Below are 20,118 nucleotides of genomic sequence, written 5' to 3' on the forward strand. Positions count from 1 at the left end.
TTCCTTGGATTTTTAACAAGCTATAGAGTTTCAGCAACTATATTTAGGTATACTCTGGTCTGTGGATAGTATCAGAGACTCTTTCAAGCTGATTTATCTCCTTCTATTCTTCCAAGTTTGTTTAATTCTTTTCCTAACATAGTATTTTGGCTTCACACAAGTTGTCCATTTTGCCTTCATTTAAACATGACAAAGAGCTTTGTGGTACATTAAAGATTTCCCAGTTACAAGACTTGTAGTTATTTTTGCTGCAAAAGATTAGCACGACTCCCCTCTGCAAATCCTTCACTTAAGAATCCTTGCAGATACTGGGTGCAACCCACAACTGCTAAAACTGATGAGGCATTTGGCAGGGACTTTAACAGGATGTAAATTGTACTCATTGTTTCCAGGCAGCAACATATGAAGTTGCAAAAACAGGCCACAGGATAGTAAGAACTGCTACCGTGAACAAACGTCCTGGGTAGCCACGAGCGTGGCATACGCCTCAATAAATGGGCTTCTTCAGCTGGAGTCCTATGCTTGGGAGCAGTTTCTAAGCCGATCTATGAAGTTTCTGTGCTTCAGGATCAGATTCTCAGCGCAATGGGCATTTGACGTTAGCTAAAATGTATTTGTAAAGGATGCCGTTGGAAACATATTTTCCTGAGAGAGTAAATGTCATTGGACACAGTGAGGCTTACTTTCGATTAGTTTCTTTTCTTTATTTCTTTAAATGAAAAAAAACAAAAACCCAACATTTGGACTGTTTTGGGATTTTGCTTTTCAAACTAAAACGCTTGGTCCGCAATAAAGTAAAAAAGGACAAAGAAAAATATTGCATGATACAAGAGCCTTTAAACTAACTTCTTACTCAGCACCCGCTGTGCAGAGAGGGGTGGAATGAAGACACACTTTTTTATTTTCTTTTAAAGTTTAGTTTCTACTGCAAGGCAATCGTAAAGGAGAAAAGCATGACGGGAAGGGATTACTCCCCCAGAATTAATCCATAGATAATGGCTTCCTCTTCCCCCCACCCTCCCCGTCATCTTCGAGCCTTCTACTTGCTACGCAATCTCATAAGGCATAGTGAAGCGTAGCACCAAATAAATAAATAAATAAATAAATAAATAAATCTAATTCGTCCGTGAAAGGAAAACTACAACACCCATCATTCCCTTCAATTCGTTCGCTTCACTTCCCCGCCTTTTTTAGGGTATCATGGGATCTGTAGGCTACACCCTCGCTGAGGGCTTCGGAGAGACGCGTAGCGAAAGGCCAGAGGTTCTGGCCCAGAACTACATCTCCCAGAGAGTAGGAAAGGCGGAGCAGCGTTGACGCAGGCGCGGTGGAGTGCGGACGGAAAAAGGGGGGCGTGGTCTCCTCGGCTGTCGCTCGCTCGCTCGCTCGCTCTGTGAGTGTCTGACTGAGAGAGAGTGTCGGTTTCGGATGTAGTCGCCATTTAGTGCGGCCAGTTCCCCCCGGGCTGGGAGAGGTGGCAGGACGCGGCCCATCCTCCACTCTCCTCAGGCGCGGGAGGCAGGAGACGGAGAGGGCAGGCCCGGCACCTTTTATTCATCATTTTTTCTCCCGACCCGCCTCTCAAGCCACTCGTTCTCTCGGAGCGTGAGGCGGGGGGACGGCCTCTTCCTCCTCGGAGGAAGAACGAGGGAGAGAGGAGGAGGCGGGGCGGCGGCGGCGGGAGTTCCCGCTTCGTGTGAGGCGAAGAACGAAGGAAAGGGATTCGCCGTCGAGTGTGGTTGTGGTCGCGGCGGCGAGGGCGCGCCCGGGCCCTGAGCGAGCGGCTGACGGACGGACTGAGTGACTGAGGCAAGGAGAGCGAGCGAGCGCGCGCGCGCGCGCGGCCCCGTCAGGGAAGGGCCTGCCCCAGGCGCCTCGCACCCCACCCCACCGGCCCGGCGCCTGCCCGAGGCTCTCCTCGACCCCAGCATCGCCACCTCGGCCTCCTCCCCGCCCCCATCTCCTCCTCTCTCATCTCCGCTGCTGCTCCATGTCGGCCCCGCTGCTCGGCCCCCCGTTGCAGCAGGATGGATGCGGACACTGACCGGGGAGCCACCCGGCCAGCGCCCCAGCCCGCTCGACGCCCGCAGCAGCCTTCGCCGCCGCTGCCTCTCCTCCTCGCTGTGAGGAGCCTCGGGGAGCCTCCTCTGCAGCACCCGCCGCCGTCGCAGCCGCCGCCGCAGCTCTTCGGCGCGTTCCCCGCCGCGCATTGACCTCCTCCTCCTCCGCCTTCTCCTCGGTCAGCTGCTGCAGGAGGAGCAACTGCTGCTGCTGTTGGTGCTGCTGCCGCCGTCACTCCCGCGCCTTCTCCTCCCTGCTGGTCCGCACCATGTCGGGGGGCACTTCGGAGAACGGCGCGGCGGCCACCGCGAGCCCCCGCTTCCTGGCGCCGCCGCCACCGCTGCCCAAGAACGGCTCCAGCTCGGACAGCTCCGTGGGCGAGAAGCTGGGGGTAGCCGCTGCCGCCGCCGCCGCCTGCGCGGACCCCGAAGGCTCGGAAGGTGGCGGGGCCCGCAGCGAAGACTATCGCCGGCGCCGCCACACCATGGACAAGGACAGTCGCGGCGCGGCGGCCACCGAGCATCGCTTTTTCCGCCGGAGCGTCATTTGCGACTCCAACGCGACCGCCTTGGAGCTTCCGCGGCTGCAGTCCGCAGCGCCTCCCCCTGTGGCAGCCTCCCGAGGGAGCATCCCGCCGGTGCTGGGCTCGCCTCCCGAGTCTGTCATCCAGGCTGCATGTGCCTCTGTCACCGCCAGTCAGGCTCCCACGTTGCTTTTGCAGCAGCAGCAGCCACCTCTGCCTCCACCCTCAGAGGGGCAGCCTGGTCAAGAGCCTCTGGTCGCAAAGGACGTTGCCCCGCTGCTGTCCAAAGAGGAAGGATTGGAGGCGACCGCAGTGCCTCCGACTAGTACAGCGGGAAGCCTTGCCGCTTCTGCCCGGGATCTGCAAGAAGAGCGGAGCCGGCAGCAGGAAGATATTGAGGAGCTGGAGACCAAGGCCGTGGCTTTCTCCCCAGATGGTCGCTTCCTTAAGTTTGACATTGAGATTGGCAGAGGCTCCTTCAAGACTGTCTACAAGGGACTAGACACTGAGACTACAGTGGAGGTTGCTTGGTGTGAGCTGCAGGTAATAGAAGATGCCAGCTTGCCTTTTGGGTATTAGGGCAGGAACTCCCCTACTGCCAAGTTGATAGTCCCTAGTGAAGGGCTTTGTGGTTGCTCAGAGTCGCACAAACTTGACAGCACTTAATCAATCAATCAATCAATCAATCAATCAAGGGAAGGGCTGAATCTTCATGTGCCATTCATGGATGACTATGATCCTGGTTACTTTTAAATAGTCTATTAGCAACATTTTACATTTTTAAAAATATGTCTTAGAACTAGATTCAGCTACTTCTATTCAAAGTAATGTCTAAATGGAAGAATATAAACTAGAAATGGGGTATAGGTTTTAGTAACTGTGTTCTTTCATGTTATTGAGTTCCAGCCTATAGGTGGTACAAATAAAATAATTCTATGCACTGGCTAGAGATTTGATAGTAATATATGGCATTATGTGGTAATAGAATGCTAAGAAAACTCATCATACAAATATGGGGCATACAGAATGCAAAGATCAGACTCCAGGATATTATGCCATTTTATGCCATCTTGCCAAATATTTTCTGTGGATTTGGGAAGGCCACAATTTAGCAGCATGTTGCTTAATCTGGTGCAAAAACTTAATTTTGTCTTCACTTACTCCTTTGCTTGGTTGTCATATTTACAGCTTAAAGTATCTTTTCTAGTGTGTGTATCCCAGGATAAATAAAACATTAATACAGTAGTTAACCTATGAATAGATATGCTAGGGTTTTCCTTTCACTCACTCTCAGCAGCCCAACTATGCTAATAGCTTGCTGTGGTAAAAAGTGAAGCATGAAGGGGACGATGCATTTCCAGTGAATGTGCATGGGACAATTGTTCTTCAAAGCACATCAACTGCCTATTCAGAGAAGCATATTCTCCTTCATGCTCTAAAAAATTCACTTGCATGCATGCAACAATTCATGGTGACTTGTCCTGCTCACATGAACAACCAAGGAACTTGAACTGTGTGATAGCTAGGCTTAGTAGAAATGCTGTCTGCCTTTTCTGGCAAGTAGAAAGGACCAAATGCAGCAGGGGAAAAGAAAGCCACTGGCTGATTGATTGGCCCCTCTTTCAGCAACCATGATAAAATATGGGTGTTCCTATTTGTAGATATTTTGTGTTAAATGACTGATTTCTTGATGTTGGATGCTGCAAGTCAGCTGTTTGGTTAAATCTTTAAATCAGCACTGACTTTTAGTAAACATGTAGTGTAGATGAGTCCTGAGTTTGTCATAAGCAGTTGGTTAAAGTGAACAATCTGCTTGAAGTAGAGGCTCTGACAGTACCAGTTTAAGATTCTTCTGGATTCTAGGAATAGTTTGAGTGTTATCTGAAATTGCTTTGACCTCAGTCAAAACTGAAGTTTTATTAGGATGAGGGGGAAATGCCCTTTGAAGCAGGAATCAAGTGTGCAAATTGACAGATGCCCTGGAACCTCCATTATGCCTTGAAATTATGCCAGGATGTTCTTGCTCTTCAATACATTGAGAAGCTCAATGTGAAATTAGCTTAACTTGGTATTTGAATGTAATATGTAAAAAGTCTGGGTTCTAGGTGAGAAGTTACTGAATCTTCAAGGTAGATTGGATTCAGTAATGATTGCTTTAGTGATATGTATTGATAGGAAACATGTACTCTCTCTCCTTGCCCTTGGATGAAATTTACAAACTGAAAGGAATTGAATGCCACATCCTTGTTACTTTGTGGGCATTACCATTTCCTATTTTCACTTAAGAAGGTAGGTGTAAACTTAAAAATTGTTGAACATGTGAGTTGAAACAGCACATTAGAGACAAGTGTTAACTGATTCAGGAGTCTCACTACACTGAATAATTCAAATAACTTTTAAATGTCCCTAAATCTAGTGTTTGCAGTTCTGCATGCATGGACATTTGCTTGTTATGGTGACATACAGCAGAACCTTGGTAACAGTGGTCTCTCTAATTTTTTTTTCATCTGTGCGGAATGAGTTTTGTTCTGGGTGGCAGTATGTGCACATGTGCATTCAGAGTGGGGCCTTCCTGATTCAACCTGAGTGGGATCTAAAATGAACTTGGTGGATATCCAAAAATATGTGAGCGCGCGCATGTATGCACGCCTTAGAGGGAACAGTGCTTGGTAAGTTGTTGGAAGTAGAAAAAGTTCGACATGAAGATATTAAATTAAGTTCTTTCAGTGTTCTGGATTCTTTCAGCTCTTTAAATATAAAAACTTAAATTTTTGGCAAAAGAGGTAATGAGGTGTGACTAGATAGAAAAGTCTAAAGATACATTATTTTAGTTCACAGGAAGCTCAACATATAGTTCAGTAGAGTGGTATGCCTGAGACATCCTTGATATATTGGATTTATAACCTTATGCTGCCTGCTCAACTCTACATTTAAACCAGGTGACTGAAGGGTTTCCAAGAAACAATGCTTTCAGAAGGTTGTAGGACTATAATATTATTGTGAAGTTTTGCCATAATGTCCCCCTGAATCAGTGTATTAGTATTTCTTATATACTGTGTGAAGAGAATGTTTCTTGCATAGAGTTTAATATGAATAGAGTTCTCTGATTTGACAGTTCTGTTTGGAAAGGCTGTATAGGCAAGTGTATTTCTTTAATACCCATTATTAGTGATCAGAAGTCATCCAAGAAACATGCATTAAATTCCCGGTTTCAATATTTTCTTTATAGAAAGGTATAAATGTTTGGAAGAATAGAGGACTTCAGTATTCTGAAGGCAACAGAGTTTGCAGTGGAATCCTTGTTCAAGGGTGGGAGATAGTATCAGCATGCTCTGCTTCAAAATGCTTTGTTTCCAATGGTGTGAATCATCTTCCACTGTTTGGATTCTTGTTCTGTTGTCTTTGGTGCATGCCAAAAACTGCTATGAGGAAACTAGGATGACTTCTTAAAGTTCATGCATATGGAAAAATAAAAATCATCAATAGGGTAATAAGCTTGCCTTATGATGGAATGGGTTATTAAAATGTATAGCATAAGACTTGTTTAGGAATGTAAAAGAAAACTACCGTATTCCCTTCTGATATCAAAGATGCTGGTCTGTCTAGCAGTGACTAGCATGTCATTACTTTTTTGAGGAGGAAATAGTGCTTAATTCTTTGCTGATCTAACAACTGGTGTTTCAGAATGAATTCTTAACTGCTTTCTTAGCTCATATAGTATGGTTAATAGAAGTCCTTGTTTTGTCTTCTATACTAAACTTAACTCTGTAGGTCAAGATGAAGTTAGATTTGCAATTGATTATTCATTCATGTAACTAAAGTATTGGGTGTGGCATGTGAATTTAAGTCCCTCCCTTCTTTTCATTGAGTCAGTTCTGGGTTGGAATATAGAATTAGATTATTAATTCATAGGTGCTGAAAGTACATTTGTGAGGCAATTAGCTTATTGTAGTGAGAAATCCTCCAACACTAGATTGCTGTAGAGACTTTCGTTATCAAGAAGTCTTTGTGTAGTGTAAACTAGGGATGTGCATGAACTGTGGTTCAAGCACTTTTCGGGCAGGTGGACTGGGAACTTTAAGAAAAAGGAGAGGAGGTCCTTACCTGCTCTCCACTGCCCCATGGAGCTTCCTGCTGGGGCAGCACACATCCCTAGCTTCTGAGAATAAACAGAAAATGAACTTTCTGTATCAGTATTAAAATGTATATGCAATTTGTTTCAAGCTTCTTTGTAAACTGTTATATCTGTTCTTAGATGTGCTAGTGATCCAGACCAAACCATGGAGTTCTAATACATATTTGAGGAAAAATAACATCCCTTACCTGGGAAATCTTTATGTGCTGAAAAGCATTAATATTCTAGCTACTAGTGATATATTTGGCTTTTGATATTAAGGAACATCATAACTGTATATAAAGGGGCTTGCTAAACTATATTTTGTTAGCAACAGTGGCATTCATCAATCTGTCTAGAAGAGCCAAGTTTACCTTTGGGTATCAAAATTACATATACACATGTGAGAACTATATAGAATGTTCTTCTATGGAAATCTCTGATCAAGAGAAAATGTACCCCATATCTTAAGACTGTAAAAATTCCTAGCTGTAGCAAGAATTTATATCTACTCTTTTTACTGACTTTTCTAACCAGTCTTTTTCAGACTTGCAAATAAAATTGCAGGGTTAGCTGCCTACCCTTACTCTGTTTGCCTAAGAATCTTCCTATATTCATTTTCCAAACCATATTCCATTGGTATGTCTTGCATGGCTCCTGCTCCACTGTTCTGTGCACACTCTCTTTCCCACCTCTCACTTGGCTATATTCTTTTATTCCCCAGTCAGTTATCATATTTCTGCAGTGCTAATAGTTGCACAACTTTACTTTGGCATGGGCTTTGTGCTGGTGTCCCTGTGTTTAAATATAATGTGTTAAGCAAGCTGTGGACATGACTTCCTTCGTTCTAGCCACAGAGTTCATTCCTGAAAAGTCAAGAAAGAGATTGCCCTGCATGCAGTGTCCATAACCTATTTTGATGTTTCTCCTACAGCTGTCTTCAGAAGGTGGTGAATATATACTTTGGGCACTGAGCTGTGTTCTTTCTTCTCATCTTTAACTCATGGGGAATTAAAAAAAAAATCTTGCTTCTGGTGATCAGGCTAGTAATTGGTTGCAAGTCTAGGCTTATTCTTAATGTCCTGCTATTATGTAATCAATACTTTTGTTGGAAACTCATTTGCACCAGCTACAGTCCTGACAGGTAGCTGGAAACAGGCTCCAGCAACTTTTAATTCCTCAGCAGGGAAAAAGACACATTATTGGTTTAAAATTGTTGTCTATTTTTAATTCAGTCATTTCCTTAAAAAGTGCATACTAACTGCAAACCAGTATGTATCAAATAGTGTTATACACACAAGCACAATCCAAAACTCCTAGTTAGGCAGACCAAATTCCTTTTGTACATAATCCTGGAGATAAGGGGAATAATTATGAAATTAATGGATTTCTGTTTGGCTGTCTGTACACTTCCAAGGAGCAAGCCACTTAATGGCGCAGTGGGGAAATGACTTGACTAGCTAGCCAGAGGTTGCTGGTTCAAATCCCTGCCAGTATGTTTCCCAGACTATGGGAAACACCTGTAATAATTTATTACGGCCAATGACCAGTCAACATACACACCAACATATAAATCATCATAAAACAAAACAAAATCAAAACAGTAAAACTAGGTAACAAAACATCAGGTTATACAAAAATCTCAGTTACAACTGCTCAGTTGTTGTTCCTGTCTCAGTTTACAGGCTGCTGCACAGAATCTTGCTGTCCCTGCTGTGACAACTGCATGTTGATCTGCCAAAAGATAGATGTAATACTCTTCTGATTGACCCGGCCTATTTTTTAAAAATGGTTCAAACCAGATATTACAAATGCCCCTATAACAGGCACAGTGTAAGTCATGTAAGACGGACTCAATATCACCCGAACTATATGGACATAACTGGTTCCTTAGCAGTATCCCCTCAAATCTGCCATTTAAAATGGCAGAAGGGCCAGGCATTAAATTGCACCAGCTGGTTTAATGTCTCCTCTGATTTAAGGTGGTCAAGTGGGTGAGGTATGCAGCTGGCTCCGCAGGGGTAGTTTGAAAAACCACCTAAAGTACTACTGGTGATAACCAGACTTAAATCCAATTCCCTTTACATATCTGCCACACACTGTTTAATAATTTCTTTGGCAGCTTCATGACCCAAAGCCAATAAATATTGTGGCGAGAAGCCATATCTGCCCAAATTGTCACAGAGGCTCTTGCACCAGGCTGAGTGAAACTCATCTTTCAGAACCATGGGAGTGTATAATTTATACCTTTTCGGAACCAAGGCATATAATTTAAGCCAGTAATTAAATGTAGGAAGCCATGCCTGTGCCTCAACTCTGGTCAACCCTGTTTCTAGCATTCGATGCACATCTGGGGACTTGGAAAATGGCATGAAGAAATCCAGATTGAACCACTTCTAAGGGCTTAAAATTACAGGTGGGACAAATCTGGACCCCGTATAACATTTGTGCCAGTATTTTAGCCTGATATACCCTAATTGCCACAGGAATATAGTGTCCCCCATTAGTGTGAAAGAATTTGAGAACAACAGGTGCACTCCTCTGCGCACTTGCTGCCGTGTATTCACATTGTGGGACCTATGAATCTTTTGCATGAAAAATTAGACTCAGGTATTTATTCATAAATGATCTAGAAGCAGGGGTAATTTATTCATAAATGATCTAGAAGCAGGGGTAAGCAGCGATGTGGCCAAATTTGCAGATGATACCAAACTCTTCCGGGTAGTGAAATCCAAAACGGATTGTGAGCAGCTCCAAAAGGATCTCTCCAAACTGGGGGAGTGGGCGACAAAATGGCAAATGCGGTTCAATGTTAGCAAGTGTAAAGTGATGCACATTGGAACGAAAAACCCCAACTTCAAGTATATGCTGATGGGATCTGAGCTGTCGGTGACGGACCAGGAAAGGAATCTTGGGGTTGTGGTTGACAGCTCGTTGAAAGTGTCGATTCAATGTGCAGCAGCTGTGAAAAAGGCAAATTCCATGCTAGGGATCATTAGGAAGGGGATTGAAAATAAAACAGCTAACATTATAATGCCCTTATACAAAACTATGGTGCGACCACACTTGGAGTACTGCGTACAGTTCTGGTCACCACATCTTAAAAAGGACATTGTTGAACTGGAGAAGGTACAGAAGAGGGCAACCAAGATGATCAGGGGCCTAGAGCACCTTTCTTATGAGGCAAGACTACAACACCTGGGGCTTTTTAGTTTAGAAAAAAGACGACTGCGGGGAGACATGATAGAGGTCTATAAAATCATGCATGGCATGGAGAAAGTGGAGAGAGAAAGATTCTTTTCCCTCTCACACAACACTAGAACCAGGGGTCACGCCATGAAATTGATTGCCAGGAGGTCTAGGACCAACAAACGGAAGTACTTTTTCACACAACGCGTGATCCACTTGTGGAACTCTCTGCCACAGGATGTGGTGACGGCCAACAACCTGGATGGCTTTAAGAGGGGTTTGGATGACTTCATGGAGGAGAGGTCTATCAATGGCTACTAGTCAGAGGGCTGTGGGCCACCTCCAGCCTCAAGGGCAGGGTGCCTCTGAGTACCAGTTGCAGGGGAGTAATGGCAGGAGAGAGGGCACCCCCACAACTCCTGCCTGTGGCTTCCAGTGGCATCTGGTGGCCACTGTGTGAAACAGGATGCTGGACTAGATGGGCCTTGAGCCTGATCCAGCAGGGCTCTTCTTATGTTCTTATGTACTTATAGGTCTTAACCTGCTCTACCCTGCACCCATTAATTTGCTATTTATGTTCTTTTGGTCTCCTGGCAAATACCTTGACCTTGGTATTTTGTGTATTTATAATTAGCGACCCATCTCTACAGAACTGTGTGAGTTTTCATAGCACTCTCCTCATACCAACTAGCGTTCTTGATGGTATGGCCGTTCTTGATGGTATCAGAATAAAGTGAAATTGAGATAGGTCTACCAGATAGCTTAGGCTGATGGAGGTCAGGGTTGTCTAGAGGATTAAGAAATTAATGTAAAAAAAGAACAGAAAGGGAGCTAGAATACATCCTTGATTAACCCCCTTCTGGGTAGCAACAGGTTCAGACAGGTGGTCTTCATTATTACACTTTACTGTCAGTAAGGTGTTTTTGTATAGCATACGGATAAGGAAGAGTAATCATGGGTCTGTGGAGGTATTGGCCAATTTGCTCCAGAGTCGAGCTCTAGGGATAGACTCCAAAGCGGCTTTGAAATCAATAAATGCCACATATGAGGAGGAATTGTTGGTATACTTTTCTGCTAAGTATCTTAGAACCAGGGCCTGATCCAATGTAGATCGACCAGCTCGAAAGCCAGCCTGTTTATCTCTAAGGATGTTATCTTCCTCTGCACAATCAATAAGCTTGTTACAAAGATGTCTAGCATATACTCTGCTAACTATGCTCAACCAACTTATTGGGCAATAAATAGATGAATTGGAGTGCTGACCATTCTTATGAATAGGGACAATAACAGCTGTATTCCATTCTTCCGGTATACAACCTACTTGATCAATATAGGAGAAGAGCTTTGCCAAAACTGGGGCCCACCAATTGAGATCTGCTTGTAATAACTCTGCAGGGATCGGGTCCGCTCCAGGTGCCTTGCCTAGTTTTAGTTGGGCCACTAAACTAGCAATGGGAAACACCTGCATTGGGCAGCAGCGGCAATAGGAAGACGCTGAAAGGCATCATATTATACTGTGCGGGAGATGGCAATGGTAAACCCCTTCTATATTCTACCAAAGACCACAGGGCTCTGTGGACTCCAGGTGTCAACACCAACTCAACAGCACACTTACCTTACACTTCCAAGGACACTAAAAAAGAACACTTACTGGAAGACTAGGGGTGTGCAGAAAGTTTCGAGCTCGAAAACTGGTGCTTTGGGCACCAAACAGAATGCCTTTTAAATGAAGGGCCTTTTTCAAGCTCAGAACGGAACAGGCTTGTTCCGAGTCAGAATGTTGAGAGTGCCATTTTGGAGGTCTGTTTTTCTCCTGCTGACTGGTTTTGGCACTGGCTTCTGATTAGCTTGCAGTCTCCTTGCTTCTTGGTTTGCTTATCATATAAATCAAGTTAGGGGTCTCATTAACACATGCCTTGTGCTAGAGTAGACACACACACACCATGGTCATTGTAGCTTTGATTACAAGATTGTCGCCACTAGGTGAGAGACATTTTAGTTTCACATGGTATCTAATACAAGTCAGGTCTATAGACAGTAAAGTATGCCATCAAGTCGATTCCGACTCCTGGTGCCCACAGAGCTCTGTGGTTTTCTTTGGTAGAATACAGGAGGGGTTTACTGTTACCGCATCCTGTGCAGTATGAGATGATGCCTTTCAGCATCTTCCTATATCTCTGCTACCCAATATAGTACCAGCGGGGATTCGAACCGGCAACCTTCTGCTTGTTGGTCAAGCATTTCCACGCTGCGCCACTTAAGGTGGCTCTATACACAAGTCAGTTCTATAGTAATGCAAGTATAATGTAAGCTACAATTTGCAGGCAATTATCTATATCAAATACTTCCTTTCAAAGGGCTGAAAAGGCTTGATCTGGCTAAAATCTGAAAGAATTCTTATTCAGTCATGTTGAACCAAATGTATCTGTTACAGCCATGTCTTCTATGGGGAGGCTTGTCTCAAACTTTAAGAGTTTGGTTGGGTAGTATATCACATGTATTTCTGTTCATATTGCTCTGCATGTGGTTGTAATGAGTTGATCTACTCTGTCAGCTGATGGATATTCCTTTAATTGTATTTCTCTCTCCCTCATGGATAGCTGGTGATTTTAATAGGATCTGGAATCATAGTTGGTATGCTAAAGGCATAGCCATCTTAATCAGCTTTCTTTCTCAGCTTCCTAAATTGTGGGAGTTTTAATTTTTGGTTTATTTTAAAATTCAAAACCCGATTTCGGGGTTCTTAATCACTGTAATTGTTTAATTGTTTTAAAATGTTTTTAAATTGTTAATTTTTATATTGTTTTTTAATTTGTTTTAGCTCTTTACTGTTTTAGTGGTGTGTTTTAATTGTAAACTGCCCTGAGCCATTTTGGAAGGGCAGTATACACAATCAATCAATCAATCAATCAATCAATCAATCCAATAATCATAGGAAGCTGCCATATACAGAGTCAGACCATAGGTCCATCTCGTTCAGTATTGTCTACAGTACACAGACTGGCTGCGGCTTCTCCAAGGTTGCAGGCAGGAATCTCTCTCAGCCCTATCTTGGAGATGCCAGGGAAGGAACTTGGAACCTAGATGCTCTAACCAGAGTAGCTCCATCCCCTAAGAGGAATATCTTACAGTACTCACACTTCTAGTCTCCCTTTCATATGCAACCAGGACAGACCCTGCTTAGCTAAGGGGATAAGTCATGCTTGTTACCACAAGACCAGCTCTCTTCCTCTATCGACATAGCAATGCAACTAATGCTTAGGCCCTTGTGACTTATTTAAAATATTTATATCTCACCCTTACAATGCAATACTGCTCAGAGTGGCTCACAAAAGTAAAAGTAATATAAAATTTAAAGCAAAATACAGCAGATAATAAAATCAATTAAAACAAACCCAATTAAAAATAAAAACCCAATAAAAAGTCCAATTTATAATTATAAAATTTTAAAAGCGTCTCGTTTTGAGATCTTCTTTGAAAACCCTAAGGGAGGGAGCATGGCAAAGTTATTCTGGGAAAATAGAATACCCCGCCTACACATTCCTGTCTCGACCGGGGAGGTTTGTTTTTGCAGCCCCAGCCCTTCTGAAAGACTGGCTTGGGATAGCCTGATTGCTGCCCTATTCCACCTGTGCCTTCTCTGAGTGCTTGACTTGTTCCACCTGTCCCCAAGGACCAGAGATCTCTCGCGAGAGGAGAGATTTCTGGAGTCCTTGGCAGCATATATTGGAGGGAGGCACACTAGAGGCATAGCCGGCGGACTGCCTGTAGGCGGCTGCTAAGCTGGCCGCCAAAGGGGGCCAGCCTTTGGTGTGGGACTGGGGTCTGGGGGGGGGGAGTTATTTATTTATTTTATTCTTATTTATCAAAACATTTTTATACCGCCTAAAACCTACCTCTCTGGGCGGTTTACAACAGAATAAAAACAAAGTAAAACATTCTTTAAGACAAAAATGGGGGGCGGGGTTATAAGGTGGGGTTTGAGGTCTGGGTTGTATGTTGTCAGTTCTCCCTTTTATTGGGTTGTGCCAGGCCTTTTGTTGTCATGTGTTTGGGTTCTCTTGGGCAGAATGATGCCGGGTGTGTGTCCAGTGGCTCTGGGGCAGCTATTACTGTTGTGGTGGGGAACAGAAGAATTGGCGTTGGCAGAGCAGCTGGCCATTACAGGGGAAGGAAAACCAGTAATTTACTAACTGTTTCCACTTCCGGTTGGCTTGTCAGCTCTCTGGCCTCGGGGAGCAGTTCCAACTTCCCAGAGAACCTAGCCTTGCTCCTTTACCAGGTCGGTTCAGAATAAGGCCGAAATAATCCATGACTTGATCATGGATGAGAGAGCCGACCTGACTTGTATAACTGATTCCTAGATGGCGGGTGTGTGTGTGTGGTAGTGATCCAGTTTGGGCCCAGCTTCTTCCACCAGACTACTCTGTTGTGGAACAGGCTAGGGTATGTGGGCAGGGGTGTATGTGTGGAGTGGCTGTGGTCCATAAAGATATCATTTCCCTTACCAGGGCCCCTGTGCAACAGTTGACTTAAATTGAGTGTGTCTTTCTAAGGCTGGCAACTAGGGATAAATTGGGGATTCTTTTGGTGTACTGTCCACCCTGCTGACCAACTGTGACTCCCTAATTGAGCTGACGGAGCTGGTCTCGGAGTTGGTGTTGGAGTCACCCAGACTTTTGGTTCTGGGTGAATTCAATATCCATTGTGAGGCTGACTTGTCTGGTGTGGCTCAGGAGTTCGTAGCCACCATGACAACTATGGGCCTATCCCAACTAGTTTCAGAACCAACTCATGTTGCCAGCCACACACTTGATTTGGTCTTTTGTTCAGATCAGGGGGGTGTTCCATGGGTGCGGGATCCTGTGGTTTCCCCGTTGTTATGGATGGACCACTACCTGGTTAAGGTTGGTTTCACAACCACAACCCAGCCCTTCAGGGGTGGAGGTCCTATTAAGATGGTCTGCCTGATTCTGTTGGATCCAGTAGGATTCCAAAAAGCCTTGGAGGGTTTTGATGTTGGTCCTGCCAGCGATTCTATTGATGCCCAGGTGGGAACCTGGAATAGGGAACTCACCAGGGCAGTAGACACGATCACTCCTAAGCATCCCTTCCGATCTGCTTTAAAAGTAGCCCCTTGGTATACAGAGGAGTTATGGGATCTGAAGCAGCAAGGTAGGCAACTGGAGTACAGGTGGAGGAGAACTTGGCTTGAATGTGACAGGACACAGCATAGAGCCCATTTGAAGGTTTATGCTGAGGCGATGCGTGCGGCAAAAAAACAGTTCTGGTCTGCGCGCATTGCTTCTGTGGGTTCGCGTCTGGCAGAGCTGTCCCGGGCTGTGAGGAGTTTGGTTCACGCTCCTTCCAATTCAAATCAATCCCTGGGGATTTTGTTCTGCTGTGATGCTTTTAATGGGTTCTTTTGTGGACAAAATCTCCTGTATTTGAGTCAACTTGGACTCCATTGTTTCTGCAGAGTCTATTAAGGTGGTGTCCAGCAATCCCTCTTGCAGTATTAGATTGAATTAGTTTCCATCTGTGATGCCTGATGACGTGGACTGCTTGGGGCTGTGCAGCCTGCCACTTGTTCTCTGGATCCATGCCCAACTTGGCTGCTTTTATCTAGCAGAGAGATTGTTGGGGATGGCTTAGTTAATATCATTAACTCATCGCTGAGGGAGTGTAGGATGCCTCCTTGTTTGAAGGAGGCAATGATTAGACCACTTCTTAAGAAGCCTTCCCTAGATCCCTCAGTGATGGACAGTTATAGGCCGTCCATCAATCTCCCGTGATTGGGCAAGGTGATTGAAAGAGTGGTGGCTAACCAGCTCCAGGCGGTTTTGGAGGAAACTATTATCTAGATCCATTTCAAACTGGCTTTATAGCAGGATATGGGGTTGAGTCTGCCTTGCTCAGCCTGATGGATGACCTTTACCGGGGAATCAACAGAGGGAGTGTAACTCTGTTGGTTCTTTTGGATCTCTTGGTGGCGTTCGATACCATCAACCATGGTATCCTTCTGGATTGCCTGGGGGAATTGGGGATATTGCTTTGCAGTGGTTCCGCTCCTATTTCTCAAGCAGATTCCAGATGGTGGAGCTTGGTTACAGTTCCTCTTTAAAATGGGAGCTATTATATGAAGTCCCTCAGGGCTCCATTCTGTCACCAATGCTTTTTAATATTTACATGAAACCACTGTGTGAGGTCATCAGGAGATTTGGTGCAGGGTGTTATCAGTATGCTGATGACACCCAGATCTATTTATCTTTATCATCATCATCATCATCATCATCATCATCATCATCATCATCATCAGGAAATGGCATTCACTCCCTAAATGCCTGCCTACAGGCAGTAATGGGCTGGATGAGAGATAACAAATTGAAGCTGAATCCTTGCAAGATGGAGGTGCTCATTGTGGGGGATCAGAATTTAAGGGATGAGTTAGATCTTCCTGTGCTGGATGGTGTTACACTCTCCCAGAAAGAACAGGTATGCAGCATGGGAGTGCTCTTGGATCCAGGCCTCACCATGGTATCTCAGGTGGAGGCTATGGCCAGGAGCGCTTTCTATCAGCTTCGGCTGATTCGACAGCTGCATCCATTCCTTGAAGAGAATGATCTCAAAACAGTGGTGCATCAGCTGGTAATCTCCAGGCTCGACTACTTCAATGCGCTCTATGTGGGGCTGCCTTTGTACGTAGTTCAGAAAATTCAGTTAGTTAAAAATGTTGTAGCCAGCTTGGTCTCTGGGGTAACCTGGAGAGACCATATTATGCCTGTCTTAAAACAGCTGTACTGGCTGCCAATATGTTTCCAGGCGAAATACAAAGTGCTAGTTATTACCTTTAAAGCTCTGAACGGCTTGGGTCCGGGTTACCTTAGAGGGCGCCTTCGATATGGTCTCCAGTTACCACTGGTACGTCTGGTGGTGACTTGGAACCGGGCCTTTTCTGTAGCTGCTCCTGGTCTATGGAATGCACTCCCGGCAGATATCTGCAGTTTAGGCTCACTGTCGGCCTTTTAGAGAGCCCTAAAAATCTATTTGTTTGGCCTGGCCTTCCAAGGCTTGTAAAGTGTTGTTTTTTAAAAAAACATTTTAATTGGTTTTAAATGGTTTTAATCCTTTTTGAATTGTTTTTATATTGTTTTTAGCATTGTGTTTGAATTGTGGTTTTTATGTGTTTTTAAAAGTTGTTGTACACCACCCAGAGCCTCTGAATGGGCGGTTTATAAATAAATAAATAAATAAATATTCCAAAGCTGTGGGTCCACTGCCGAAATGGCCCTGTCTCTTGTCCCTGCCAACTGAATCTTGGTGAATGGTAGGGCTGTGAGATGATGAGCAAAGGGCACTGGCAGATTCATATGTGTGAATGCAGTCTGACATATATTTGTATTTATTATTTATCATTTGTATACCACCATATCCATATAGATAGATGGATATATCTCCATATCCATCCCAGCACCAAGCAGTGTAGGGGTTTAAAGGTCAAGCCCAGCACTTTGAATCTGGCCTGGAAGCAAACTGGCAGTCACTGAAACTGCCACAGGATAGGTGTGATCTTTGAGGAGTGACTAGTGCTCATGAGCATCCTTCAAGCAGAATTATGGACCAGCTGCTGAAGCTTCCAAACCATCTTCAAGGGCAGCCCCAAGTAGAGTGCATTGCAGATATATTTAAAGGATGTATCTAGCGAAACTGATTCATGTTAGGCAGTATTACAAAAGTGGTATACTTAGATGAACATAGCTAGTACAATATGGTGCATCCATGATGAAGCACAGATATTGCAGAACTAGAGTTCTTATTAGACTCCTTCTTGCAATTTAAATTTATGACAGCCCTTTGCTTCAATTTTGCAGCTACCATAAGACTGTGTTTTAGAACCCTTTCCCTAACTGCTTAAAGTTGTTCACATCTTTACAATACTTTGATGAAATAGCCTGGTATTCCCATGTTACAGATGTGGGAGCGTGAGGCAAATCTTGGCTTACCTAAATCTACAAAATTAATTAATGGCCAAATAAGATTGAATCAGGTACTATATGCGCTTCACTGATTTCTAGAACAGGATTGTTAAACTTGGGTCTCCAGATGTTGTAGGACTACAACTCCCAACATCCTGACATGGCCTTTGTGGCTGGGGATGATTGGATTTGTAGTCCAACATCATCTGAGGACCCAAGGTTAAGAAACCTTGTTCTAGAGCTTAAAATAGGAAAGCTGGTTTATAGCTTTAAGAGTGTTTCACAGTTGAGGCTGGTGCTTGTATTCAGTAAGTAGTCTTCTTTCAGTGTACATTCTAGATAGTAACAGTGAAACTAATGCGTTGAATGCCTGATGTTGATGTAAATCTTTGGCACTTAATAGTTGGGGCGTTAGATAATGGAAAGTAATAGGCAAGGTGACTTGGACACAGTCCTATTTCAATCACTGGCTTACATAGTGTTCAATACCCCGCCAGTCCCGAAGTGGGGAACCTGCACTGGTTCTGTGCATTTCTAAGCAGCGTCTGCACTGTTACCGAACTTGCAGAACCTTTGTGGCAACTAAGAATTGCATCATTGCCGAAGTGACATCTTTGCTATAGTTTTTAGTGGCACAGAGATTGTTTCAGTGCTGATTCAATTGTTTAGTCTCCATGGAGGTTCGGTGAGTTTGGTAACAGTGTGGATGCTGCTTAGAAATGTATGGGAGCAGTGCAGGCAGATTATTTTGGAGCCTGGGCCTAAAGGCCTTTGGAGGCCCCCCATCCCCTGAAAATTAAGCATCATAATGCTCTGCTGGGCGACCACACCACCCAGGATAAACAAAAGAGGATTTGGGGTCCCCTAGTGGCTGTGGAGGCCCTGGACTTCAGCCCCAAAGTCCAGGGGTGAGAGTGCCTCTGAGTGCAGGTGCCCTGCTCTTGGATCATTGGGGCACTGTGCGGTATGTAAGTTGGTGCTTGGGCAGCAGCAAGGTCATTCTTTGAGGACCATTAAGTCCAGAGCAGCATGTGTCTTACCTTGAATCTACATAATCTTTTGCCTTGATCTTCAGAATTCTACGAAAGCCAGAGCAGCTGTCATGACTAAACACTAGCTGCAGAACTTCCATTTTGTTGCCTCTTGTAACAAAATGACTCTGTCTTGATCTCTAGTACTAAAACTGGTCCTCAGTTTTGGCTAGATTGTTAGAGATTTGTATGAAATAGTTTTGCATTTGAGTCTTTGTAGGCAGGCTTAACAAAATCTAACTATAGATTTGATGCATATCAGCATCTTAAAAAGAGAAGGTTCAGTTACCTTTTGTGCTTGAGTACCATTAGGTATTTCTCTGTTGCTTGGAAGAGCTATACCATTTGACTGACCTACTTTTTTTTGCCCCTGAACTCAAAGCAAAATTAGAAACTGTCTGGAATCTAACAGCTGTTGGTGTCAAAGGTCTTTAAGAGATGAAGGCCCCATCCTAAACCTTTCATTTCTGTTGGTTCCCAGTTCCTTCATCTGAATCATTCTAACTCCAGCAAGATAAATTATTCTTTAATGTGGATTTGTCTATCCTTGGGAAGCTTTAAAGAATGTATGCTTTCCGACTGGGTATACAAAAGAGTGATGGGTAAATCAGCTGCTGTTTCCCATTGCAGATTTTTGTTACATGGTGACTTTAATCTGTTAGTAACAGAGTGTGTGAATTCTGCTCAGTGGTGTAAATTTTGTACTCTCTTGAGAGCCTATTCTACTACCAGACAATTTTGGAGGCAGTCTAGACTTTACATTTTAGTAAGACTAGTTGGGGAATATTAAAATTGCCTTTTCTAGAATATCTTGACTTGTAACATGATTTAACATTAGATTCCTGCACAATTTTAAGTCAATTGGTGTATTGGCACAAAAGTTGTCTGCAAAGATTTTCTGATGTCTAAAACATTATAGTTTGGAAAATGTTTATCAAAGAGCAGAGGGGAAAAATGAATAAGCTTTGAACTTGGCCAAAGGGTAAGGGAGGGAAGCTAACAGGTACTGGACAAGTAATTTTGGCTCACTTTGAATTATCCTGACCACTTGGTCTCTTTCAGGATGGGTGTCCTAAACCTTATGCTTGGAATAATTTTGCCTATCCCTTGCAGACTGAGACTTGATTGAGAGATTCTCCAAAGGGCCAATGAAGATACTGACTGTTGTCTTCATTAGAACTTGAAGGAAAAGCAGTTTTTTGTTTTGGTTTTTTTGGGGGGGGG

At 44.0% G+C, this 20,118-nt stretch overlaps 1 protein-coding gene across 11 annotated transcripts in view; it reads left to right on the plus strand.

Annotated features, from left to right (window-relative positions):
- Window positions 1–20,118, plus strand: part of WNK1 (WNK lysine deficient protein kinase 1) — a 195,346-nt gene that overhangs the window by 1,225 nt on the left and 174,003 nt on the right. For 4 of the 11 annotated variants that reach the window (XM_053251637.1, XM_053251638.1, XM_053251640.1 and 1 more), the window contains exon 1: window positions 1,334–3,127. The exons of 1 other annotated variant lie outside the window; for it this stretch is intronic. In XM_053251637.1, coding sequence (XP_053107612.1) covers window positions 2,330–3,127 — 798 coding nt within the window. In that variant the 5' untranslated portion in view covers window positions 1,334–2,329. Of the gene's footprint in view, window positions 1–1,328; window positions 3,128–20,118 lie in introns of those variants that run through there. 6 more of the 11 variants (XM_053251639.1, XM_053251641.1, XM_053251644.1 and 3 more) reach the window with 6 other exon arrangements.

Source organism: Hemicordylus capensis, chromosome 5 (genome assembly GCF_027244095.1).
Source record: "Hemicordylus capensis ecotype Gifberg chromosome 5, rHemCap1.1.pri, whole genome shotgun sequence".
NCBI lineage: Eukaryota > Metazoa > Chordata > Lepidosauria > Squamata > Cordylidae > Hemicordylus > Hemicordylus capensis.